The sequence below is a fragment of the Clavispora lusitaniae genome (assembly GCF_014636115.1).
Source record: "Clavispora lusitaniae strain FDAARGOS_655 chromosome Unknown tig00000003_pilon, whole genome shotgun sequence".
Taxonomy (NCBI): Eukaryota; Fungi; Ascomycota; class Pichiomycetes; order Serinales; family Metschnikowiaceae; genus Clavispora; species Clavispora lusitaniae.
Window position 1 is genome coordinate 746,719 of NW_027093975.1, and position 25,977 is coordinate 772,695.

The following is a 25,977-nucleotide window of genomic DNA, read 5'->3' on the forward strand; positions in this document are numbered from 1 at the left end:
CTCTTAATGAGGATTGTACTCCTCGTCACCATCATGCACGTGGAACAAATCTTCGAATTCATCGGTGGGGACTTCGACTTCAGAAAGCAATCCTGTCGCCACGTCGTACATCATGCCCCACACCTCAATTTCGCCCTTCTTCAATGCCATCAGGGCACTTGGGTGTCTCTTCAATGCCAACACCGACGCAACAACATTGAGCTCGGCCAAGCGCTTTGCGCGAGCACGAGGGTCATCCTTCAAAGCCGATAAGGCTTCGTTGTTGGCGGCCCGAATGTGGCGGATAGGGTTGAGCCACAAATCAAGGACTCCGCCCATTCTCTTGTTCGACAAGGACGCCCACACCCCACCACAGTCAGTGTGGCCACACACGATGATTTTGCGCACCTTCAACACATCCACGGCAAACTGAATCACACCCTGGGACGAGATGTCGTTGGAATTGACAATGTTGGCAATGTTCCGGTGGGTGAAAATCTCGCCCGGCAAAGTGGCCAAGCACTGCTCTCCAGCACGCAGGTCCAGGCATCCGATCCATAGCGTATGAGGGGACTGGCCCGCTCCGTTCAATTCAAACACCTGGTTCGAATGGTTGTGTTTGATGGAGTCCACGAAAAAGCGGTTGTTGGCCAAGAAATCGGCCATTGTCGACAGCTTGGAGAGCGTAAATGGCGAGTCCAAAGCAGCACGAGGCGCTTCCAAAGCAGGCTTCGATGGCGGCGAGCTTCCTTTCAAGTCTGTCTCGTGGTCATGTTCCAATTGATAGTGGATAATGTTCTCTCTTCCCATTTTGCTGAGTGAGTATGATAGTTGGCGGTAACGCGGAGCGAGGATGTGTCTTACGCGGAACATCCATTCGGCGTTGGATTGGGCCTCACTCTTATACGTGTCCTTGGGCGAATTTTTGGGTCTTTAAACACAGGCTTCGGTTATTAGTCACCTGGCGCTTGTTGAAGCAATAGACCATTACGTCGCTACTGTTGCAGGGCACGTATGCACGCCGGCACAGTTGCGAAAACAGGGCAAGGCAAAAGGAACAACAAAGGCATGAAAAAAGAGGGAAAATAAGAAACACAAATAAAGCAAATACTGAATTGTCAGGAGAAGTGTTGCAATGTCGCTTCTATTGTCACTATCTTCGGAATAACGACTTTGTCTTCGCTGCGGGTCGACGCATGGAGACGAGAATTAGAGCTGCGCACAGGAGTGTCACCGCTGGTGCAGAATGGGTGTGGGTCACGTGCAGAGCCTCGATGTCGCCATTGACAATAATAAGGGGCCAACGTTTTGTTGGCCCGTATTACGTAATGCGATGAGCATGTCTCGCTTCTCTTGTTATCGGTTGATTTTTGACTCTGATTATGTAAGACATGCAACCGAGATGAGGCTGCAGATACATTATTTTTAGTGGCCACAAAAAAATATCATTGAAAGCATAGCCTGTTTCGAATAATGAAATATTCCTGAAATTTATTGAATGATTCATTGATGTCTCTGGAGACTCTGGCTGCTCTCAGACTTTCAAATGTCATTACAATTGCTTCTCTGTACTTCCACCAAAAGCTGCATTTCCTCCAAATGTATCGAAATATTCTTTGCATGTAGCTGGCTCATGTACGTCTAATTTTTCACGGCGGAAAAGATAGCGACATTAATTTTGAAGAGTGCCCTAATCTAAGATTGTCCGTTCACAATCTTGCTTATAATGTTGTACCGTATATCAAATTTAGGCAAGTAAGAAAAAGTCGATCAGGCTCATCCAATACATCTATCACTTTATCTCAAAAGTTATGACGAAGCATTGTTCTAAACATGAAAGTCATAGCAAAGAGCTGTTTATAAATTAAGTACTGATTTACTGATGAATAAACCTCTATTGAGGATTGAAGATTACTAAATATTGAAAATAAAGTTCGATTCATGACTCCAGTTCGCTTTATTGTCCATTTGAAAGGGGGATTCGCTTACACGAAAATTGTAGACATTGTGGAAAAATCATGCTTCTTTTTTAGAAGAATTTAGGACTCACCAGCATTTCAATGAGAAAAGCATAATGACAGATTACGATCGGCGTCACAGAGAGAATTGAAGAATATGAAGGAAAAAGAACAGTCTCTTCACCAGATTTCCCTTCCCATGCAGCTGTAGCACTCATATTTGCAATACAACGTCTTGTGGAGATAAAAAGACTCCAATCAACTCTAACTATCAACCATCCGCACACTTATTAGTCTGAGAAGAAAGTGACATAGTTAAAACACTACGAAGCAAATGATTTTGTTTGGGTATCCATGGGAACCAGATGGATCTTCTTAGCTGATTGAAAAGCTCAACAAGCTATGGACATTCGAAACGCAAAAAGCATGTCCATTAAGTTCGGCCTCATTGAGAACCAAAAAAAAAAAATAAAGTAGGCTTAACCTAATACAATTTCTTCAATAACATGCACTTTGCCCGTTCTGTTTCCCAATTTAGCTCTTACAAGTCTCTAGTTTGTATAAGTTGTACAAATTGGTATCACGAAGTTTCTTGGAGCCTCATATTTCTCACTGATTGCGAACCATATATTATACGCGCATTCACTGAAATACAACATCGCGTCTTTCACAATGGCCGACGAAGTCATAGATTTGGAAATCAAAAAGTACTTACAAGACAATGAGATCACGGAAGAGCAGAAGAGCTTTAATGAGCTCGATGGCGAAGCGAAGCTTGCCCGGCTAGATAATTTGATCCAAAGATCGCAGCTCTACTCTCAGATCATTCTTGACAATATAATGGAAAAGTCGCTTGAAAAGAAGCGTATGGCAAAGAAAGAAGCCAAGAAAGGGAGCGAAACGAAAGCAGCCAATGATTCTGAAAGCGATGAGGGAGTCTATGTGCGAAGAAGAAGACAAAAAGTGGCATCTTCACATTCAAGTGCCAGTTCTGACTCAGATCTGCATTCAGACTCCGATTCTGCCAGCTCTGTCCCTTCGAACTCCACTGCCAAATCTCCTGTTATATCAGAGTCTCCAACCGACGGAAAAAATAAGCACAATGAGCATAAAAAGAAAACAGAGGATGAATCTCGAGTCACGAAATCCTCTCATCCAACGAAGCCAATTCTAGTACAGTCGAACGAGAGTCTGGGTGATGATGAATTTTTCTCCATGGCATCTGGCTCTGAAATCGAGGGAAAGGATCAGGGAGCTAACAAAACTACCAGAGACAATGATAGAGTCACAACTGCTAAATCTTTCAGAAACACTAAAGAGGACACGAGGAGTGGCAACACCAAGAAACAAGAATTCAATCAAGCGAATCATTCCAAAACCAACAACATAAACTCTGGAAGGAAAGCATCGAGCAATATAGAAGTGACAGAAGTCCTTCTGGGCGATTCAAGCGATGACCTAGTGATCACCGGTGAAAAGTCCAGAGTTTCCGCTCGTGATACTAGACACTCCAAGTTTGCGGCAAGAAAACGGCGCCCTGAAGACTCGCTGTCGGATGACGACCATAAGAGGTCTCGAGTAAGCAAAGATACGAGGATGAAACATAAAAATGTTTCCAAAAAATCAGCAAAAACAAGACGTGCTCTTGTTAAAGCCCAGGCCAACCATGATCTGATGCAACCAGCTTTGCTAACGGGGTGTACTATGAAAGACTATCAACTCGAGGGTCTAGAATGGCTCATTACTCTATATGAAAATGGTCTCAATGGTATTTTGGCCGACGAAATGGGCCTTGGAAAAACCTTGCAATCGATTGCAATCCTATGCCATTTATTTGAACATGGTGTTAAAGGACCCTTTTTGATTGTTGCCCCTCTCTCCACCGTTTCGAATTGGTGTAGAGAATTCGAAAACTTTGCTCCCAAATTGAAAGTAATGCAATACACTGGAGACAAAGAGAGCCGAAAATCCTATATCTTTGGTGCTTCCAGTTTCAAGAAGCATAGATGGAATGTTGTTGTCACGTCATATCAGTTAGTTGTGCGTGACTTTCGTAAGATGTCACGGATAAATTGGAAATATCTTGTGGTTGACGAGGGCCATCGCCTCAAAAACTTTGATTGCCTCTTGGTTCAGTTCCTAAGGCGATTAAAAGTGGAAAATAGGCTACTTCTCACAGGTACTCCGCTTCAGAATAACTTAAAGGAATTGTGGTCTTTGCTTAATTTCATTTTACCTGACATTTTCCAGGATTTAGAGCTTTTCGAGCTGTGGTTTGATTTTGAAAGCATGGGCGAAGCAGCAGCTATCGATGTAAGCTCAGAGGAAAAGGCGAAAATCAGCAACGAGGTGCAAGATCGGTTGATAAAAAGTTTACATACCATCTTGAAGCCATTTATGCTCCGGCGGATGAAGAAAGAAGTTATGAAGGATTTACCTCCAAAGAAAGAGTACATCGTTTACACGGAACTCACACCATTGCAAAAGGTATTTTATAAGCTGATTATCCATGGAGACCTCAAGCACACTGTCTTGACTTTTCATCTTAAGGAGTATTTACTATGTAATCACCCGGATCTCTTTAAGACAGAAGAGGACTTGAATTTCGTGGATGGGTTCTTGGACTTTAATCAGGGCAGGCTTTCGAACAAACGAGAAAGGGTCGCCAAGTATGATCGCAAAACGCTCATGATGCTTGAGCAAGATCTGATGAAGGAGTTTGTCGTACTGGATTATCTGGATGACGGATCATCAAGCTCTGAAAATGATGCGGATGTTCATAATGTCGCAGAATCAGATACTACAATTGATCTTGCTGCTAATGCTGAAGCAGTGGACAAAGAATTTGCTGATTTACTTGCGGACTTTCAAACTAATCAAAGCCAGCAAAACGCAATAAGCAATCAAGAATCAAAAATGGACATAGTTGATGTTCAGAATCAACCAGGCCTGAAAATTAGCATTCTTCTCAATTCCGAAGATTCTGAGAGTGAACGCAGACCCCAGTCCATAATCGATGGGCGGAAAAATTCTGCTGTGAAACTGGACGATCTGGAAAACCAAATGAATCATATCAAAAAAGATTCTTCAGAGCTCAATAGCAAGACCAAACAAGAACCACAACCCAATGTTGCATCAGAAGAACCTGAAGTTATTGAAATTTTGTCCGGAGATAGCGACAGCGAGACCGAATTGAGAGCAGTAAAGGACACACCACGCCATGAGCTTCAAAGTAATGTGATATTGAAGTTGCTCCCTCGCTTTACCCGAAATCTCTCCCGAATGAAACTTTTGAATCGGGTCATGCAATTAAGAAATGTCTGTGGCTCCCACTATGTCTACTACGAGCCCCTCGCTGACGATAATGAAGATGATGCATACTTAGCTCATCTTATTTTCCGAAACTCAGGAAAAGTTCAGTTACTAAAACAGTTATTGGATCCTTTATTGAAGGGAGGCCACAAGGTTTTGATCTTCTCGCAATTCACAAAGATTCTAGAACTCATTGGCATTTGTCTTGATGAGGATAAAATCAAATATTCATTATTAACTGGGAATATTTCTCAAGACGAAAGGGAAGATCAGATTGCTCTCTTCAATTCCGAAGATGAAGATTCGACTAAAATTTTTCTTTTGTCAACCAGAGCAGGTGGTCTTGGAATCAACTTAACAACGGCTGACACAGTTATTCTTTTCGACAGCGATTGGAACCCGCAAATGGATATTCAGGCGATGGGTCGAGCTCACCGTATTGGGCAAACAAAACCTGTGAAAGTGTTCCGTTTTGTGGTCAGAGATTCTGTGGAAGAAATTTTGCTTTTTAAGAGTTTCAGTAAACGAGCTTTGGAACAGAAGGTCATCAAATCGAACAATTTTGGGAAAAGTACTGTCGCTCGACAATTGATTGATAAAAACATCGACTTGACAAAGATCACCAGGCTTTCCAATATCTGGAACATTGAACAGCGCTTGGACCATGCCAAATCCTCAATTAATTACAGTACAAGTAGGGTGTTGATCGAATCACAGGAGCCTTTGGAAGGTGTGACAGAGGAAGAAATGAAAGAGCTTATGGATAGAAGTCTGGAATGTTACGCTCGAGAAACATCTGAATTTGCTAACATCACAACTTTTGAAGTTTCATCGGCGGAAGCTGAGTAATACGATACTAATGACCATTGGGGAGGGAAAATAACTCGAAGAAATAGCATTTAATTAGTGGTCTAGAAGCACAAGCTCTTCATATCCTCCTCTTTTTTAATGCAAAACCATATCATCCGATTTTTAAAGAGCTCATATTTCATGTGCATTTCTAATCCCGTATCAGCCCCAATCATTAACCTTTAAGCGACACATTGAGTCATCTTCTCCTCATTTTGATGCTGTATGTAGGTGATGTTGATGGTCATCCCAGATTTGTTTACCCCGGATTTTGTGCCCCACTCCGCGCATACTTTTATCCGAAGCGAAAACACAAACACTGGATCTACTAATTGTCCGAAGAACCAGACTCCATCTTCAAAAGATCCCATGGTAACTGAGTGAATATGTAAACTACTCTCATATTAGAAAATCACGAGCAACCAGCTTCACCTCGGCTTTTCCTATTTCCGAACATGCAGAACCTGCGATGGCAGATCAGCAAACGCATGCGAGCGAAAAGAGGGGTGCTTTTTTTCTTTGCAGTGATCTTTGTGGCCAAACATATATTTGTGAACATTCGGAATAAATTCTGAAAAAAGGTCATCGTCTTTTCTTGACCTAAGCCGGAAGGTTGAATTTATTAATTTCCCGATCATTGCTGTTTAGCCCCCTTGAAATTCCCTTTGGTACTTGCTCTGTCTTATCTGCACGGAACAGATAAAGCTGGCTAATTCCATCGGCTAGAAATGATATTCTTTTATTCATACCCGATGCAACTTCTGTTGTTTTTGGCCTGGGCGGTAGCCGCCAGTGCCTTTTATATTCCCTTCCGCCTTCCCCAGATTCCCTTTCTTGTGTCGTTAGATACCAAGACTCAAGATGAGTATATGACTGATCCACAGTTTGAGTTATGGGTGGCCCAGCAGTCGAATTACTCATTCCAGTACATATTAGAGAACATTGGAGGTGTCCTGTCTATTCTCGATAAGTCGGAAGTGGCTCCAGGTGTTGTGATAGCCTCTCCTCTGAAAGAACATCCAAATTATTTCTACAATTGGATTCGTGACTCGGCGTTGACGCTCCGGTCGGTGATTTATTATTTGGATGACGGAGCTGAACATTTACGTCATGCTGATGAGTTGCGTGCTGTGGTGGAACAGTACATGGAGATTAATTATGAGCTTCAACGGCTCTCAAATCCTTCCGGTGATTTTGACGACAATACTCGATCTGGACTTGGAGAACCTAAGTTCATGCCGGATGCGTCTGTCTTCCAAGAGAATTGGGGCCGTCCTCAGTCAGATGGCCCCGGTTTGCGTGTTCTGACTATATCCAATTACATTGCGTACCTCAAAAAGTACAAATTAGACTTTTCCAACAACTTTTTGGGCAACACATCTAACGTATACTATGGGATTGTTCGGCCGGATTTAGAATACATTATGGCCAATTGGAAGAAAGACTCTTTTGACTTGTGGGAAGAGATTAACTCTGTGCATCTCTTCAATGCCTTGACTCAATTGCGGGCACTTAAGGATGGTCACAAGCTTGCCAAGCTTGTGGGGGACTCTCTGGAATTTTTGAATGTATTAGAAACATCTTTCGATGAGCTTAAGAACTATATTCTAGACTCAGGTACGGGCTTCACACAATTTTCGTTGCCGTATCTCGTGGAAACACCGTCTCTTGTTCAGCAACGGAAAAGATCTGGGCTTGATGCCGCAACATTGTTGGCATCCCTCCATGCACACAACTTAGAGTACGGCAATACGGATGTTATTCCTTTTGACGTCGAAGATGGCCATGTCCTCAGTACTATAAGTGCAATGGTTGCCGATATGAAGTACAGGTATCCAATCAATCATGACAAGATTCGGTTGCCACAAAGCATTGGCGTGGCACTTGGAAGATATCCTGAGGACATTTATGACGGCTATGGCACTTCTGAGGGAAACCCTTGGTTCATCTCCACTGCAACTGCGGCCGAAGTTTTGTACAAATGGATTTTCAAAGCGTTGAAGCTGAATGAAGATATCGTGTTGACTTCTGAACATGAACACTTTTTCGCCCCCTTTTTCCCGAACGATAAGTTTACTACTTCAAAGACCATAGTTTACGGCAGCGAGGAATTTGGCACTTTGCTTGTTCAAATGTTCAACTACTCAGACTCATTCTTGCAAGTGATCCAGGCTCACGTAGATAGCGTTTCGGGGAAAATGCTGGAGCAGTTTAACAAATACCATGGCTTTATGCAAGGAGCAGAGAGTTTGACGTGGTCTTACTCGGCTTTTTACAATTCCGTCAGATGGAGACTCAAGACATCTACAGAGCTCGACAAATACTTCGAGCAGGCGAACCGTACACATTAGAGCTAGATTTATGCCAGTAAAGACAACGATAGATTTTCTGTATTCAAGTAGTCCGATGATCTCGAGTACGGGTTCGTCTATTTCTCTGGTGTCAGTGTATTCCTGTACTTGTTCAAACTCTTGTGTTCAGGTTTATGAATGCGTATCTCACTCTTATCACTTTCATATTCTCTAGCAACATGAATTTTCTTTACCTTATTGGTGGCTTGCTAGTGTTGCATGCGGGATATTCGTCTTATGAGCATCACCAGATTCTTAAACATGCCAGTGGCATTCCTAGAGATATCATCGGCGAGCTTTTTGTGGGGCTAATAATCATCAACTTTGGCGCTTTCCAGTCGATTGCCAACTCGTCACGTTACGGTTTGACCCACGACAAGATTGTGACGAGCCTGAAACCATTTTTGCGTCCTATTGAGATGAGTGAAGCCATGCAATCGGTGAATCTGTTGGGCATTACGGAATTCGAAGAGTATGATTCCAGAATAGACTTTTTGGACGTGGTGGAGAAAAGACGCCAGCACCGGGAGTGGGCAAAATAGGTACACTTACGATTGTTAATGGGAATATGCGGTTCCATATCGTTTCAGCTGTGGTCTGACAAACAACCGCGTGGTTAGGATGAAACTGCCCTATTATCAGGTGGAATGGCGACGAACCACTGTGAAATATAGTATGGGAACAATGGTTTGAGTGATGTCTTATTGTTGAAAGGATGGACAGTTAGTGTTTGAGCAGTCAGCTTCTGGTCAAAAGTGATGGGTCCTATTTTACGACACTTTGTACTTGCGAATTAGGTCTAAAAGCGAAAAGAAATGGCATATACCGAGTGATGATGTAGATGGTAAAGTGTTGACCATGACAATACATGCCCCTCTATAGAAAGTTTTGAGAGAGTTGTAATCCTTAGGAATTGCTAAACAGTTCTTCCGAGTAGATTGGCGAGATGCAAATAAGAGATCGTTATGATTTCGCTACGACAAACTAGTAGTTTATTTTGCCACAACCACAACCAGATATGGGCCTGTCATTACAAGAAGTTCATCAGTTCTAATGTTGCCATGAATAAATACAAACAGTATGTACGACTAATATGGGCGTGGGCAAACGTAATGATTTTGAATAAACGAGCGCTGCACCAGCAAATGACTAAACGAATATATGTTTGGAGAAGAAAAAGCAAGCAGGGAATATTATCTTGAAAAGCCGTGATTTGCAAAGTCTCGGAACTATTCTGCTTTCTTGTGGGATTCCATTTACTGGACCTTCTTTTCTGCCTGAGCTTTCATCTTGTTTTCTCTCAGCTGTTTTCCCTTTGGTCCAGCTTCGGTGTCCAAAACAAAGTCCCACCATCTGAAACTGGACGCGTAAGAGCCGATAAAGAAATGGTGGTGCTCATCGTGGTGATCAGCACCGGCCCAGAACGGAAGGAAGTGGTGCAAAGACCAAGGGAATTCGTAACCAGAGTGGGCATCGACAGCCTGGAACAATCTCAAGCAGATCCAAAGCGAAATGGTGAACAAGTGCAAGTCTCTGGTGAAGTAGCACCAAACCAAGGGAATTCCAACGGTTCCCATGCCCAAAAGTGCAACTTCGATAGGATGAGCATACTCAGCCGTCAAGCCAAATGGGGCAGCATAGCGGTGGTGCTGCTTGTGAATGTACTTGTAGAAAACTCCGTGGTGCAAGCCCCTGTGGAACCAGTAGTGCCAAGCGTCTTCCAACACAAAGAAAAGCCCCAACTGGAACAAGATTTTCGACCACGAAGGGAAAGGAACCAGGAAAGACATGCCGATCTTTTCACTGAGCGGGTGGAAAAACCAGATAGGGAAGGCCTCCACCAAGAAATGCGACGTTAAGACCGATTTAAGACACTCCCATTGCTCGGTGTTGCTAGGCAACTTCGACTCCTGGATCTTGTACTTGCGGAAGTATGGGATACGATCGATAATGGCCCAGGGCAAACATCTGCCAAAGTACATGATCTCGTGCATCAAGAAGAAGAACAATCCAGTGGCCAAAACATCATTGTTCATCCAATAGTAGTAGGCGGCCCAGAGTTTCTCGACTAGGTTCAAACTGCCGACGTTACTGAAGTTCTGGTACGACTCAGAAAACGTCGTTGCGTTCGAAAACCCACTATAGTCGTGATAGACAGCGCTGACCATGCTTTTGTTAGAAGAAGAAAATAGTTAATCCGAAGACTTGCGCCTGGTCGTGTAGCGCCTCGTATAGAGTACGAGAAGGGCCTGCAGATAGACCGTGTTTGTAGCCATGTCGGTGAAGATTAAAAGAGATCTGTATGAACTAGTAGGAGGAAAGGAGATGGAAAAATGAAAGTATCAGCGCTAGTCAAACTGGTGGCTAAATTAACCTGCTGGAAATATCATTAGACCTAGATGTGCGAAAGCGATTTCGGAACATGTTATCTAATGAGCAAAATTTCACAAGAGTTTGTTGGCAAGGTATACTTAACTCGATTAGTGGAGAAAGTATGATTTGATAAGACGTAGAATTTGATGTTTTTGTGTTCGTATGTACTAGATGTTTGTCCTTTTGGGGATCCTTGTGTATCAAGGAAATTAATTTACGCGCAAGATGTCCATTTCTTGGTAAAACGTCCTTGATCAAAATTGAACCATTGCAAAATTGCGATTCACCTAAAAACAAACACTTGAGACTCTTCCGGAAGCAAATATTCTCTAAGATTCATCGATACATTGAATTGTCAATATAAAACACTGTTTATTGGATAGTTGACCGTTTATTGCACCCTGTACATGAGAATCGGGGTAATGCAAGCTCGACTCGTGGCATCTCTGAATCATCAGAGTGTCAATTAGCAAGAACTCTCGTAAACATTGCTGAACATTATTGCTACTAAACTAGGAAGGTTTCTTGCAGATTCAGCCAATCAATAGACACATTCTGGTTATAAGTGTCAAGTTAATATTGTTAAACGAAATAGTCCTCTTTGGTGCCTTTGTCGAGCATTGACTGCTTTCTCTGGTTTTACTTGAAACTTTTCGCCTTTCGATCCGAACTATTCACTTCAATTTCCGGTCTCGTTTCTTTTTTCCGTGCGCACTTTAGCCGCTTCGATTACTAAGACACATGCAGCTCGGAAAACAACAGAACTTTCCGAAAGTCCCCAATATTAGATTGTAGAGTTTCCATACCAGTTCGACATAGTTGAAATGACCAACAAAGCTGTAAAAACATTACTGGTCCTTATCGCAGTTGCAGATCTTGTATCTTGGCATCCACCGGTATGGCAAATCTGACGTGCAGGTGCATATGATATCAGTAAGCAGATCTGATAATAAATAAAAACTGTAGCATTCACTCAAATTTCACCAAACACAAGAAACGGCCCCAATTGGAAAGACTGAACCATAGGAAATATGAGCGAAGTCGTTCGGTCGATGGAGTTTTGTTGTGGGCCGTCAAGGAGAAGTTTCCACACTTTTCGCAGCGTGCATACAAATATACGGAGTCATCTTGCAAAGCTACTGGAATCATTTTTCATCACAAAACCATAGTGTCTTTGGTCTGTGCCTTATAGATAGTGTTTCTGCACTGGATTATTCCATCCATTTTTCTTAATCATCCATTGACTCAGTGCTAACCTATTGGTCTTCCCTGCACTGACATTTCTTGCATCAGCCTTTCCTAGCATCTAGATATCGTGGCATCGCTTTGCATCAGACTCTTTGCTTATTTTCTGTCTATTCTGGATTCTGCTCTACCAAACAGAAACTTTCACATTTCCAGCGCTTTTCCCATATTCTGGCTCAAGTGTTCCGCCTCTAGTGTTGTGGACTGTTCGATTACCGCTTAATCCCGTCCTTCACTTTTTTCTGCCTGCTCCAGTTGGCACCTTGTTCGTCTTTGCTTTCAAGTGATCGCCATGCCTCGAAAATCAACTTCCCCTTCTCTGTCGGCACACTCGCTCTCGTCTGAAACGTCGGGCCAAAATCTGCGCGCAAATCTGCCCGCGCGGCTCGCACAAGATGAGGCCAGCGCGGGCCTCGCGCCCCTCGACTCTTCCATTTCGGCCGACCCAAGCATCCCCAGCTCGCTCTCGCACACTGTTTCGCGCGCCCGCTCGCGCGCCAGTTCTTATTCGGTGCGCGAAATTTACGGCGGCCTTCCGGACCAGGAGATTCGTCTTCGCCGGACGGCCACACGGACGACCATTATCGACCTGTTACAACAGCGTGTGGACACGAGGCAAGATGATTTTTATGAGCATCTTCCGGATGCGCCGGTGCCGGTAGCAAACGGAGGCGAAGAGTTTTCGTCGTTCGACCCTGAACTTGTCACCTGGGATCTGCCGGACGACCCTGCAAACCCAAGAAACTGGTCAAATGCAAAGCGCATCCGCCAAACGGTTCTTGTGTCGCTTTACTCGTTAATTCTGCCCATGTCGCTGTCGATCTTGTCCCCTGCAATGACGGAAATTGCCCGCTCGCTCAATATCCATAAAAAAGTCATTGAGTCGCTCTGTGTGTCCATCATGGTCTTGGCATTTGCCCTAGGGCCGTTGGTGATTGCGCCTCTTTCTGAGAGTGACCGTGTTGGTCGGCGCGCTGTGCTTAACCTTTCGATTTGGCTTGTTGCCATATTCAATTTAGTCAGTGGATTCGCCAAAACTCCGGCCCAGCTCTGTGTCTTTCGCTTTTTGGGTGGTCTTGGTGGCTGTGCTCCACTTAATGTTGGCGCTGGTGCTTTGGCAGATATGTGGAGCGATAACGAACGTCAGTTTGCCATGGCAGCTTATTCGTTAGGCCCAACCTTGGGACCCATTCTTGCCCCGATATTGGCCAGTTTTGTGGTCACAGGACTCAACTGGCACTGGTGCTTTTTCGTCTTGACGTTTTTCAATGTGGCTGTTGCCGCCGTGGGACTTCTTTTGCTCCAGGAAACGTATCCGCCTCGCTTGTTAAAACTTAAAGCGGAAAGACTCCGCCGCGAGACGGGAAACGAACATTTACACACAATTTACGAAATTGCAGATGGAGAAACTACGTCGGAGAGGGTTCTTCACACTATTCTGAGACCCATTTCTTTGCTCGTGGGTCACCCTATGGTTTTCGGTCTTGGCCTGTTTATGGCCTTTACTTATGGCTTCATGTACCTCTTCATTGTCACATTTCCATCGGTGTTCAAAGGAACTTATGGCTTCAGCACAAATATTGCTGGCCTCATGTACATTCCGTTTGGGCTTGGTTTTGTTATCGGAACTGTGCTCTGGTCGGTTGTAATTGAGATCATCTACAAGCGAAAAACGGCAGCCAACGGCGGTGTATCCAAACCAGAATACCGTTTGCCATGTCTCTGTTTCTCTGGAATTGGTATTCCAGTTGGTCTCATTTGGTACGGCTGGTCGGCCCAGAAAAAACTTCATTGGATGATGCCATGTATTGGGCTGGCGATCTTTTCTTTCTCCTTGGTGGCAGTGTTCCAAACAATCCAGAATTATTTAATCGACATGAATAATCGATTCGCTGCCTCTTCTGTTGCGGCAGCGGCTGTCTTCAGATCATTCTTTGGATTTGCGTTTCCTCTTTTCGCCACACCCATGTACGACAAACTTAACTACGGATGGGGCAATACCATGTGCGCATTTATAGCGCTAGCACTTGGATTGCCATTTCCAGTATTTTGTCTCATGTACGGCGAACGCTTGAGAAATTGGGCCAATCGTCGCTTTGATGAAAAGCAAGCCAAAAGAGACCAGCGGAATTTAGAGCGTTTGCGCGAGCAAAACGAGAAGGAATATTTGGAAGAGTGAGCCAGTCTTGTTGTCAATCAACTCAATTCACCAAAGGACAGAGGTCTAAACACTTAGGCCTAAACGCTGCATTTGAAAGTCTTTGCACATTATTTATCCTAACATATAGTCATAGATGTTATCCCATAAGCTATTGTAGGCTGTGTTGTTGGTGCATTCGATAACAGAGACTGAAAGAATTGTGTACGTGTCTAGGGAATCTAAGGCGTACTGATTGGGATGCATGGAAAAACTGCATCAGATCTGTTCAATCGTTCCATGACTATCTCATAAGGTCTGTTGGATTGAAACGTCCCATCATCAAATGGGAACTACAGTAGCACATGATCTGGTGATTCCTCTTATTCTGATTATGTGTCACTCAAACGCTGGCCTCTAGGAATTTTTTGACCCAGATTTGCAAAATATGTCAAAATATGTGTCCTTGTACAAGCTGGCATGATTCCGATACGGTAATTGGTCTATCCCATTACCATCAAATGGCCTACCCCAGTGCCATCCAATGGCCCCACGTGCAAGAAATAGAGGGAAATGCACCTTACTAAAAACAAAGAATAGAGGCCAATTTCCATCTCAACGATTTTTGCTTTGTCTTTCCTTCTCATTTCACACTACTTTTCCGTTGCCAACATTACACTACATTTGTAATTTTATTTCTTTTCCACCTTTCACCTCTTGACAGGTAAGTGCATGCAAATGACACTGGTGCACGCACGCCTACACATTATCAATCGCACACCGCCAATCTCCTGAAAAGATTACAGATGAGACTTTTAACGTGGGCTACCTTTGTGGCATGGGCAGCTAGCGTTGTTTATGCCATTGATTTCCAGCGGGTTGGAGTGCAACTCGACGGATCCGAAGTGCCTGAGGCATTGAGGGGAATGTACCAAAACCAAATACTCATGGAAGAGGGAAAGCTCTTTTCTGTGTCCAAACCAGAGATAGATGACGACTTGCCGGACTTGGATCTGGGAAGCTCAGACGAGGAGTCTGACGAGCCGCGGACACCGCAATGGTGATCAAAGTAACTAGGAATAATGCACAAACGGACAGTTTGGTGATGTAAGGGATATAGTGATATGCAGTAAACAAGAAGAAATGAAGAAGAAATGAACAAGAAATGAACGAGGCGAATGCAACTGAAGAGAATTGAGAATCGAGAATCTGATAGAAAGTGACTAACGGGAGAAGTGAATGGAAAAGGATAAGAAAGGATAAGCAAGGATGAAAAAGGGAGAGAGGATGAGAAAGGGAGAAAGGATGAGAAAGGATAAAAGGATAAAAAGAAAAGAACGAAAGAACGAAAGAACGAAGAGAATAGACTAACAAAGTAGAATGCGAAGAAGCGCGAAGCTGAAGAAACAGAATACATTCAGTAAAAGCTTAATGATAGAGCTCAATACGGATGGGAAAATCATGAGATTGATAGCGCGACGAGAAAAGCGCAGAATGTCGTAAGATGAGATCAAGATGAAGACAGCGATGAAACACCAAGGCCACAAACACCAGGCCAGAAGTTTCAAGGCCAGTAGAAACGACATTCCATTCACAACAAGCGTGCAATTCTTTTTCCTTCCATCTTATTAATAACCCTTCGCCTGGTTGTGCTCCGCTGTATGACATAGTTCCATGCAAGATAGGGTCAGCTCTATGCATGAAGCGCCAGCTATGTGCCGTCCACAGACGTAATGGCCAAAAGTCAAAGCCTTCGGAAAGTTGCTCGGACAACCCGGCGTGCCCCCACATGGCCCAACATCAAGCAATAGGGAACGTGGTTTTTTCGGGCGATTGCTGTTCCTTTTGGCGGGGCAATCCCCTTTCCCCACATTCTTGGGCGAGGTGTTGTTAGGCCTGAAAAAGAAAAGTGGCGCCGTTAGTGTGTGCAGGACGCGCTGACTTGAGAACGCCCAATTCTGGGGTATGCCAGCGACAAATGTCGCTGCTAGCTCGCCCACTTTTGGGCCTCGGACCAATCCGGCCACGCCGCTGGCCTAGTTGCAGCAGCTAGGCCCACGCCCAATTGCCCTGGACCGAGTTGGCCATAACCCCTCCAAGTCCGAGAAAAACCCCGGGAATTTTGCCTGCCGGGCGCCAAGTAGGAGGGACCCGTGCTTGTCTGCAGGACAGTATCAATACAGAGCGTCGTTTCTTTTTCCATTCGTGACACCCGGGCAGACCCATCACGCCTATATAAACGTGCGGAGGCGCCCAAATTTTTCCTTTGGTTTTTTCTCGACTACCGTCTAATCTTTGCTGTTCCCGACCCTTTCGCAGCTTATTGGACGATAACACTAGCTTCTGCTGTCAAATTCACTCATCTGTCGCTCACTGACCCATCTCATGTCTGAATACTCATACGAAAACGTTGTTCCCAACTTCCGTTTGGACGGAAGATTGGCGATTCTTACTGGCGGCTCCGGCGGAATGAGCCACGTGGTCTCGCGTGCTCTTGTTGCCCAGGGCGCCGATGTTGCGTTGGTGGATATCAACTTGGAACGCACCAAGCAGGCAGCCAAAGGTGTTTTGTCGTGGGCCGAGGCCACTTTGAAGGGCGACAAAGCTTCTCCTGTGGGAATGGTTTCGGCCTGGTCCTGCAACATTGGTGATGCCGAGTCTGTGGCCACCACCTTTGCCGAGATCAACGAGGCCCACGGCAAAATCGCCGACTTGTTGATCAACACTGCTGGCTACTGTGAGAACTTCCCGGCCGAGGACTACCCAGCGCTCAATGCCGAGGGTATCATGCGTGTCAACGGCTTGGGCTCTTTCTACGTGGCCCAGGCTTTCGCCAAACCTTTGATCCAAAACAACTTGCGTGGCTCCATCATCTTGATTGGCTCCATGTCCGGCACCATTGTCAACGACCCACAACCTCAATGTATGTACAACATGTCCAAGGCGGGCGTGATCCACTTGGTGCGCTCTTTGGCCTGTGAATGGGCCAAGTACAACATCCGTGTCAACTCCTTGTCTCCAGGCTACATCCTTACGCCTTTGACGAAAAACGTCATTTCTGGCCACGCAGAAATGAAGGAGGCATGGGAGAGCAAGATTCCAATGAAGCGCATGGCTGAACCAAAGGAGTTTGTGGGATCCATCTTGTACTTGGCTTCCGAAACGGCATCCTCCTACACAACAGGCCACAATTTGGTTGTCGATGGTGGCTACGAGTGCTGGTAAAGGAGAAAAATAACGGATTAAAATAGAAAACCAAAAAAAAAATCTTGGGCCCTTAATGACTGATAGAGCGGGCCTCCGCTGTGTTTAATGTACATCGATTTCGTTCACGTTTTTGTACGGTGCGTTTAGATGATATGATGGATTTTACATTGACACAATATAGATTGTCGTCACGGTTATATTTATTAGAATTGAAATTATAGACTGACTATGAGTAGATTTGCCTGGGCCCTCTCGTTTGGCTCGAAAAAGCGTATCGGCAAGTATTTCGGCACATTACTGTTTCTAATACGGTGATGACCCAGTTAGCCCCATTTACATATGCGATTTAATACGCCTCTTTATTGTACATTTATGGAATTTGCGTCTGTAGATTAACCTTCTCTCGTGGAATAAAAAGGTTCATTTTCTGCCCATATGTTCAGTATGGGAAAAGACATCACGATATTCATGAACATTGCCAGCACTTGCCATATTGGATTTTGTTGTCTCTACGACTAACCGAGATACATATCACTAACCAATCAAAACTGTAGATCTATGAAAACTTTTTAGGATTTGACTTTTCTCCGGATAATATCTCCCTTTTGGGAAACAATGTGTTCACTTCACCGAATTAAAGACCATTGGAGTATTTGAGTGTTGATGGAGCCTCCTACTGAATTCATAGTCATTGCAATCGGTGACAAAAGTAATAACTTCGCTTGTTCCGATTGTAATTCATGTCCAAAGGTCTGCCTTCGTTTGTGAAATTCTCCATTGACTTGATGACATTAGTCTATAACAGGGCCTCTTGTAGAACATAGAGTTCGGTATACATTCTGACGACTGTACTCGTATACATTTTCTGGTACATGATCCTACCGCTTCACAGCCCAACATTGTTCTTGACTCGAATCTATCTTTCTTGCACAGGAATCCGATCACGTTAAGCCCAGCTTTACTATTCCCCGCTTCTGTTCCTAATATACACTTTGCATCTCCTGGTAATGCTCAATCCTGTGTTTGAAACTTAGCACTGGCCCACATTTTCATCAACGATTTTTTGAACAACCCCACATTGTGGTCAATAACTGTAAGTAGCTCGTCCATCTTCTCGTTTTCTGTGTCACTGCGAATCAAGGCCACGAGAGCCAAGCCCCGGATCATTTGCTTGAGATACAAGACCGAGCCGTTGGCCAAGTAGCTCGTGGAGCGGATTTCGCTAGATTTTGCCTCGCGTCCATCTCCATCAACGTACAAATCGTCCAAATCAATGGTGATGTCAATGAATTCAGCGCAAACCTCGTACGTCTGGATATCCACCGGGGACGAGTCTGTGGCCACGTAAATCTTTGAGTTGACGTCAAACAAAAACACCTTGTCAATGCACGAATGCGCCACCAAGTTGTCAAGCATGTTCTCGAGTGAGGGCAACTCCGGCACCAATTTCTGCACAATACGGGAGAAGGCTTCGTAGATGGAGTGGTCGAAAATCGACGTGAGATAAAACGACACCTGGACTCCCTCCAACCCCAAATCCAACAACTCGTCTCCTGTTCGCTGCATGATGTCACGCTGAGCGTCAATGCGATAGTCTTCTGAAAGCCCGTCGATTTTGTGGATCAACACCTCAATGTGGATCTTTGGGTTCACTTTGTAAGCGTACTCGATGATCATAGACAAGTTTGTGAGCGCATTCAAGTACTCGTCTTGCGAGTCAATCACATACACCAACGCACCGACACTTGCAAAAAGACGCTCGCTGTCATACGTGGGCTCAAAGTAGTTGAGCTGGCCCGGCAACTCCATCACAGAAAGGTCAATGAGAGACAGAAACTGCTCGCTGATGGGTTTGGTGGTGCTTTCCAAATACAAGGTATCTAGCGGCTGCATGTTATGGAAGACGACTTTGCAGATGGACGACTTGCCGCCTCGGCGCAAGCCCATCAAAAGAATGGTGGCGTTGGTAGTTTCTTTCGGGGCGGTTTCCATAATGAAGCGGGTCTAATGTTCTTATCGGTAAAATAAAGTGAGCGCAGGAATGTTGGAGTGCGACCAAGTACACCAGAAAATAAGATACCACGAGTAGGAAAAGGGTAGACACAATCAATAAGAGTGAAATATGAGACGATTCACAAGTAGGGCAAAGATTGGCGAGGGCAAAATAAGTATGACAGGACTTTGTGTCAAAACACACATAATAGGTTAAAGAACTACAATACCAAAAGGCTCCATAGCAAAGAGACGTCTTTTTATGGAATACTAATGCAAAAAGAAGATGAAGAAGCCTTTTTATGGAATGCTAATGCAATGAGAAGACGAAAAATAGACAATCTAGCTGCCATCGGAATAGTTGCAAACCTTTGTTAACTATGGGGCTATTAATCATTAATTTCCTTCTCTATTATGTATTGAGTGATACCAAAATCGGACGTAGCATAGTTGGAAAACAAAGCCAATGTCGGAATTCCACACGGTTGTAGAAGATTTCGTTGTCATTGAAGAGCAAGACAAAGTTTTCAATCTTTCGCTGAATAATCTGAGCAATGGCATTGGCTGAATGAACCTGCTCTGTTGGTATATGTTTTAGCTTTCCACGCAATTGTCAGACCTAATGAGCATTATGTATGGAATCAGTATAGTATCGAGGGGTCGAAAGTCATCACACTGTTCACTATGGCATCGTGCAATGGTCGTTCTCTTCATATACCATCAGAAGAGGGCCAAAACACATACAACAACGAAGATGGACGATTTATCCAGTATGGATAGACCTTAATTGAAACGTTGGAGGTAAGATCCTGTATTCGTCTGTGCCATCATCATCTCTTGAAATATCCATCCCCTAGTCTTGTGGTCCTCGTAACAGTTTCCGCCGTTTCTGCTACCTTAGTAATGCTCCCACTCCTATACCCTCCACTGCTTCAATAATGGCACTTCCCATGACACCCGGGCCCCCTACTATGTTATGTTTCCGTTTATCCCAGAGCCGGTACATTCGTACCGTTCCATCGTTTGTGACCACGGCAATCTGCGTTTCATCTGGAGCCATGGATGCGCTTAAGGCTCTTACGGATTCCCCAGGAACGAATTCGGCCAAAAGATTCATCTTAGGATACGAATAAACGCCAACCAACCGACCGTTGGGCAGAAAACCAAAAGTTGCCACAAGTTCCTTTCGGGAGCGAGACCAATGAATAGAGGAAATCTGGCCGCCTGTGAAAAATTGGCGCAATAACAGCCCGGAAGACAGATGCCAAAACCGAATATGTCGATCATTGCTTCCAGCTCCCAGAACTAAAAGTGAAGGTGCCCAAGGGCAGAACAGAAGACCTTTTACTGCAGAAGTATGCTCTAGGCGGTGCAAAAGAGCGGGAGACGAAAGATCTGAAATGTCCCAAATAAGAACCAAATTTTCATTCCCACCAATAGCAGCCCGAGTCCCGTCGGCATTGACGGCAATTTCTGGGGTTAGTAATCAAGCATATGGACTAAACCAAAAGATCAAGCACGGGTGGAATCGTAAAGGAGAACCAGCAAATAACAGAGAAGCACCAACAATATCAAGCGTACGTTTGACTGCATCCCATTATAAGCCCTGAGTAAAGTGTTTCCATTCATAAATGGAAGTACTTTCTCCATATTCTCTTCTAAGTCCATTCGAATGTTCCACACTGAACTTACACATTCTTCAGATACATACCACAAACTTGCTGGCATAAGCCATCCAAGCGAGAAATTATTTCCACCCGTTCTCGCAAACAAAGGCAGACAACCTCGCCCGCAGCAGTTCCTGCTAATAGGAAATTTGGAAGGGGAAGAAACCGGACGCAGTGGATTGCTGAGCCGAATCGGCGCCTAAGGCGACGTCCCACGCCCAGAAACGAAAGTGCACCGTCACACGAAGCAACTGCTACTATATTTCCATGACACGCCACACAAGATATCAGATCCAGAGCGACCATTCCAAGACGATCAATATCGCCTGTTCCGTCCCACCAGTAGACAGCCTCGCCAATGCCAATGGCAAAAGCCTTCTTGGGTGCGCTCCAAGAAACTAGATTGTAATAAAAATTAGGTGCAAGTCCAGGTGCCACCAAATATTGTGTTTCCACAAGAGCTCGAGGCCGGGCTACAGCTGTCTTTGGTACATAAGCGATGGGGCACAACTGAGACGAGACAATGGGATTTTCAAACTTTGGCGCCAGTGGGCCAGGCGAAAAACGGCCGAGAGGTGCGGTTTTGGGCCGATAGTGCAAAGTGCGCGAGGGAAGCGCAAGTACGCCCAATAAAAGTGGGTGTGCAAAATCAGGTGCACACAGGTCTTCAATTTGGCCCAACCGCTCTGAATGAAAAAAGGCATTTGCTGATGTATTTGGAAAATTAGCCTCTGGAGCCGCGCCTAAGGAAAGTTGGGCCAAAGATGCTTCAAGCGACAGCATGTAGCGTTGTTGAGAAAAAGGGCGGAATTCGTTGTTCGCACCACGGAGCTGCGAATTGGGCTGCGTTTCTGAATGAGGGCGCGGTTCGCGCCTCGAGGAGGGAAGAAGTGGGAAAGGTACACTTGGATGCTCGGGCGCGCACCCCAATTCTGAGGGCGGGCGCGCGGATTGCGGGCGTGAAAGAAGAGCGAGGTCGCGCGAGTCTCCTGGGCGCGGCCACATAGTTGAACTAAGTAATTGAAGGTATGAAGTTGAAGGATGAAGATATGAGACAAATGAAATCCCATGAATCCAGATTGGCCTCCACTGCTGCTCCGAGTGTAACCAAATTGAATCTATATAGTAGCTGTTCAGACTGCAGTCCGAGAGATGTATCTGGTGGGCTAAAGCAAACTAAGAATCAATCTGACAGACCGCTCCATCAATATAGGACCTCCAGTTGTGTTCGGAGATGACAGACAAATGTAAGGCGCCGATCAAATAAAATCGATAAAGACAAATTTCCAGAAACCACAAACGTAATCGCTGCTTACCTCCACAAAGAATGGGTGCAAAAGATGCGCGCAGATAAGGCCACGATAAAAGTCCAACAAGACAAAAGCCATCACAAGTACAATGTAAGTTGACGCAGAACTTTTTCAAAAAGACAACGCAAAATAGCACAGTCGTTACCACAGCATCTTTCTGATAGTACTGGACATCTGTCGTCGGTAGTGTGATACCCAATAGTTCATATCAACCTGTGTAACTGCAGGAAGCAACTCAACTAAACGATTCTCAAGCCACTAGCCCGAAAGTCTATCTGCTTTGGTATTTACCATAGTTGAAAGCAATACCATAGTTAAGCAATACCATAAGCAATACCATAGTTGAAGGCAATTGATACCATAGAAAGCAATTGATACCATACTTGAAAAACAATTGACCCAACCCCGAAAGAGCAAGACACAAGGCATACAGACACATATCACTAAGACCCAAAACGAAAGAAAGCAATCGACCAAACTCGATCCCCACAAACTAGACCTTCGCCCAATATCTCTATTCAGCCATGCCGGACCTTCCATCACTAGTTGTGCCCTTCTTCACTTCCATGACCGCGTACATTGCTGCGTGTATGCGCACATACGTTCCTCTCCCGTTTATTGACGAATACTTCCATCTTCGCCAGGCGCAGGCGTACTGTGCGAGCGATTACGCGGTGTGGGACCCCAAAATCACCACGCCGCCCGGGCTTTATGTCCTAGGCGCGATTTGGGCCCGCGTTTTGGCCGCGTGGGGAGTATCCGCGCCTTGCGGCACCACCATGCTTCGCGCGCTCAATCTTTTGGGCGGAACGCTTGTGTTGCCGCTCGCCCTTCAGGGCGCGCTCGAACGCAACTACTGGAAAACCAACATCGCAGCGCTCCCATTGTTGTACACCTATTTCTTCCTCTTCTATACGGATGTGTGGTCAACAATCTTCGTGGTGTGGGCTATACTCGCAGTAACAACGTTCCCAACAGCGAAAGGGGCCATAATATGCAACGTTGCCGCATTTGCCAGCATGTGGTTTCGCCAGACCAATGTCATTTGGCTCGCTTTCGCTGCCGTGGTGTTTGTCGATCGGCGCAGAAAAAGGCAAGCGTCTTTTGTCGCTGAGTTGAAGCTGTTCTTCTCCCAATGCCTTCGTGACTGGCCATTGTTGCTTCCCTTTGCAATCAACATTGGTCTTTTTGCGGCGTTTGTCGTGTACAACGAAGGCATCACATTTGGTGATAAGGACAACCACAAAGTCACTGTTCATGGCACGCAGATTTTCTACTGCAATGCTTTCTTGGCTGTGATGTTGGCCCCTCTTTGGTTTTCCTGGTCCACGGCGAAACTGTACCTCCGTTTTGCCGTGACAGGTCGCAATGGGGTCAACACAGTCTTCACTGCAGTTGCCTTTGCCGTTATTTACTTCATCATTGTTAATTTGTCGGTGGTCCACCCCTTTTTGCTCGCCGATAACAGACATTACACCTTCTACATCTTCCGCAAGATTATCCGCAGACCATATGCCAATTTCTTATTGGTTCCTGCTTACCATTTTTCCACATGGGTCGTATTTCATTTGAAATCCCAGTCCGCATCCTCCCTAACTTTGGGTCCCATGGGTATATTAGCTTGGGCAGGAGCCTGCGTTTTGACGTTGGTGCCCTCGCCTCTATTTGAGCCTCGGTATTACATTCTTCCGTTGGTGACGCTTCGTCTATTCACAAAACCTGATCCAGGAACGCGAACTCATATGTTGGAGTTTGTGTGGTATCTGTTGATTAACGCTCTTGTTTTCATTGTCTTTTTTTCCTATGAATTCTCGTGGCCCACCGAACTCGCTCCGCAGCGTATTATTTGGTAAGTCTTAAACGTACAGTATCAATTCACATTTACATTGGCATGACCAGCAGCGCCAATGTATCTAAAAATCCAATTTTGTGCTTGTATTGTAGGTGTAGTAACTCCGCCAAGTATAGTCGCTGCTCTCTAATTATGCAGTTGGGAGTATGTACATTCTTGAAGCACTCAATCGTCACCATCAGTAGTCGCATCAATTGCAGCTAGGTTCTCACTTATGAAATCGTCTGTACGTCTGTCACTGACATTGGGAACATGGTAAGAAAAGGCGCTGCACAAATGTTCGATTAATGTGCGATTGCTTTCGAGCTTGCGTTCCTCCTCAGTCAAGGAATCAATCCAGTTCTTAACACATCTCTCTCGAAGAACATCAAGATATGGCTGCTCCTTCTTGGTAACATGGTCAACATACACGAGCTCACTATCTACACCACATACCATGTCTTGGTTGTCCAAGGTTGTTCGGAGATCCCAATTGCCTTGCTCCAAATCTTTGGCAAACATAAGCATAAAATCGCCGAAATTGTCAGCGATCTTGAACTTTGTATCAAAGTCGCGACCAAAAACAATAACCTGTCCCCATACCGCTCCGCTAAGCCCAGATTGCAGATGAGTGCTCTCTCCGTCTTCTGAAGCGGGCAGTAAGTCAAGTGCTATGGAATTCCCAGCACCATCTGTGATGATTGGGATCCACATGTCATCGACATATTTAGGGTAGATGGCTCCAGGGGGCACAGAGTGCTGTTCTGGCATTGATGTCAGTAGAGTTGGCTTTTTTTCGGGAAGCCCTGTTCCCAAATCACCCTCGAGTGACGTTAAAGTTGCGTCTGCATCTTGCTCTGTATTCTTTAGGGTTGTTGCCATGTTCCGTGCAATAAGTGATTGGTTTGCTTTGCGCCAGCTCTCCGTAAGAACAGCAATTTGGTCTATGGACAAGAGTTTAAGACCGTAGATCAAGCCACCAGCACCATTGTCGTCAAATGAAGACTGGCCATCGGTGAGAAGGAAAAATTCGGTCACACACTGCGGCAAGCGGACCCCCAAGTCCTTTTGGAGCTCATTAAGATCTGCAGTTGTGCAAGGCGTCAGCAACAGGTCATTCAAATCCGAGCTATGTTTGTGGAGCCATTTTTTAATGTGCCGCCACGCAAGACGCATCTCGTGGACCCCATCGCCCACTGCTGCATTACTTACGGAGCCTGTCAACGAAACAGAAGAGGCATTGTTGTGGTGCGAGAGAAGACTGGTTTCTGCGCTTGGTTTGTTAATTCGATTGAAAGATTTGCGCGAGTCGTAGTCAGAGTACTTGTCTGGCGCGTTGAGTGAGTAGAAAAACACTTTGATTCGCAGAGAAAGCGACATTGGAGAATCAAAACACTAGACAGAGCCCAAGAAGATAAAATGCCTTGACCATTATCGGAGCGCGCGGTAGCAAAATGAATTTCCTGCACGAAATACACGCGCCATGGTTCACCGGCTGCAAATTGGCAAAGACGAGTCTTAGAGAAACGATACATCTGTACCCCGGGCATGAAGTGCCAATTCTATCGAAAAGAAAAAACACGAAAAACCGGGAATTCTTCTGGAAAAACCAAAACTAACACCGTGGAAAGAAAAGAGCGACATTTACTACAGATAGAGCTCACTAAAAAGAACATCCAGAGAATTCCAATAAACGTCAAAGTTGGGCGCGGTCATGTCTCGCTGAACCTCCACACAACCAGAACGGCATGCTTTGGTTCAGCTGG

At 45.0% G+C, this 25,977-nt stretch overlaps 12 protein-coding genes across 12 annotated transcripts; 7 read left to right on the top strand and 5 right to left on the bottom strand. All coding sequences in view use genetic code 12, as the record gives it.

Moving 5' to 3' along the window:
* Positions 1 to 3: 3 nt before the first annotated feature.
* On the bottom strand, positions 4 to 852 carry NCE103 (carbonate dehydratase; the record flags this gene model as incomplete). The annotated part of the gene is made up of 1 exon (XM_002619167.2): positions 4 to 852. One exon carries the CDS (start codon positions 850 to 852, stop codon positions 4 to 6), a length of 849 nt encoding a protein of 282 aa, XP_002619213.2.
* A 1,757-nt stretch (positions 853 to 2,609) lies between these two features.
* On the top strand, positions 2,610 to 6,098 carry FOB63_000367 (putative ATPase; the record flags this gene model as incomplete). The annotated part of the gene is made up of 1 exon (XM_002619168.2): positions 2,610 to 6,098. One exon carries the CDS (start codon positions 2,610 to 2,612, stop codon positions 6,096 to 6,098), a length of 3,489 nt encoding a protein of 1,162 aa, XP_002619214.2.
* Positions 6,099 to 6,826: 728 nt separating this feature from the next.
* SGA1 (glucan 1,4-alpha-glucosidase) lies at positions 6,827 to 8,449 on the top strand (the record flags this gene model as incomplete). The annotated part of the gene is made up of 1 exon (XM_002619169.2): positions 6,827 to 8,449. The coding sequence occupies one exon, from the start codon at positions 6,827 to 6,829 to the stop codon at positions 8,447 to 8,449; it is 1,623 nt and encodes a 540-aa protein (XP_002619215.2).
* A 179-nt stretch (positions 8,450 to 8,628) lies between these two features.
* Positions 8,629 to 8,991, top strand: FOB63_000369 (uncharacterized protein; the record flags this gene model as incomplete). Its single annotated transcript, XM_002619170.2, has 1 exon — positions 8,629 to 8,991. One exon carries the CDS (start codon positions 8,629 to 8,631, stop codon positions 8,989 to 8,991), a length of 363 nt encoding a protein of 120 aa, XP_002619216.2.
* A 714-nt stretch (positions 8,992 to 9,705) lies between these two features.
* ERG25 (methylsterol monooxygenase) lies at positions 9,706 to 10,617 on the bottom strand (the record flags this gene model as incomplete). Its single annotated transcript, XM_002619172.2, has 1 exon — positions 9,706 to 10,617. One exon carries the CDS (start codon positions 10,615 to 10,617, stop codon positions 9,706 to 9,708), a length of 912 nt encoding a protein of 303 aa, XP_002619218.2.
* A 1,742-nt stretch (positions 10,618 to 12,359) lies between these two features.
* On the top strand, positions 12,360 to 14,246 carry FOB63_000371 (MFS transporter; the record flags this gene model as incomplete). Its single annotated transcript, XM_002619173.2, has 1 exon — positions 12,360 to 14,246. One exon carries the CDS (start codon positions 12,360 to 12,362, stop codon positions 14,244 to 14,246), a length of 1,887 nt encoding a protein of 628 aa, XP_002619219.2.
* A 764-nt stretch (positions 14,247 to 15,010) lies between these two features.
* On the top strand, positions 15,011 to 15,268 carry FOB63_000372 (uncharacterized protein; the record flags this gene model as incomplete). Its single annotated transcript, XM_066102350.1, has 1 exon — positions 15,011 to 15,268. One exon carries the CDS (start codon positions 15,011 to 15,013, stop codon positions 15,266 to 15,268), a length of 258 nt encoding a protein of 85 aa, XP_065958535.1.
* Positions 15,269 to 16,589: 1,321 nt separating this feature from the next.
* ARD (Ardp) lies at positions 16,590 to 17,429 on the top strand (the record flags this gene model as incomplete). The annotated part of the gene is made up of 1 exon (XM_002619175.2): positions 16,590 to 17,429. One exon carries the CDS (start codon positions 16,590 to 16,592, stop codon positions 17,427 to 17,429), a length of 840 nt encoding a protein of 279 aa, XP_002619221.2.
* Positions 17,430 to 18,422: 993 nt separating this feature from the next.
* On the bottom strand, positions 18,423 to 19,403 carry FOB63_000374 (uncharacterized protein; the record flags this gene model as incomplete). Its single annotated transcript, XM_002619177.2, has 1 exon — positions 18,423 to 19,403. The coding sequence occupies one exon, from the start codon at positions 19,401 to 19,403 to the stop codon at positions 18,423 to 18,425; it is 981 nt and encodes a 326-aa protein (XP_002619223.1).
* An 892-nt stretch (positions 19,404 to 20,295) lies between these two features.
* FOB63_000375 (uncharacterized protein) lies at positions 20,296 to 22,075 on the bottom strand (the record flags this gene model as incomplete). The annotated part of the gene is made up of 2 exons (XM_002619178.2): positions 20,296 to 20,876; positions 21,115 to 22,075. The coding sequence occupies 2 exons, from the start codon at positions 22,073 to 22,075 to the stop codon at positions 20,296 to 20,298; spliced, it is 1,542 nt and encodes a 513-aa protein (XP_002619224.2).
* Positions 22,076 to 22,904: 829 nt separating this feature from the next.
* Positions 22,905 to 24,233, top strand: DIE2 (dolichyl-P-Glc:Glc(2)Man(9)GlcNAc(2)-PP-dolichol alpha-1,2- glucosyltransferase; the record flags this gene model as incomplete). Its single annotated transcript, XM_002619179.2, has 1 exon — positions 22,905 to 24,233. One exon carries the CDS (start codon positions 22,905 to 22,907, stop codon positions 24,231 to 24,233), a length of 1,329 nt encoding a protein of 442 aa, XP_002619225.2.
* Positions 24,234 to 24,397: 164 nt separating this feature from the next.
* On the bottom strand, positions 24,398 to 25,591 carry SMI1B (Smi1bp; the record flags this gene model as incomplete). Its single annotated transcript, XM_002619180.2, has 1 exon — positions 24,398 to 25,591. One exon carries the CDS (start codon positions 25,589 to 25,591, stop codon positions 24,398 to 24,400), a length of 1,194 nt encoding a protein of 397 aa, XP_002619226.2.
* Positions 25,592 to 25,977: the final 386 nt, after the last annotated feature.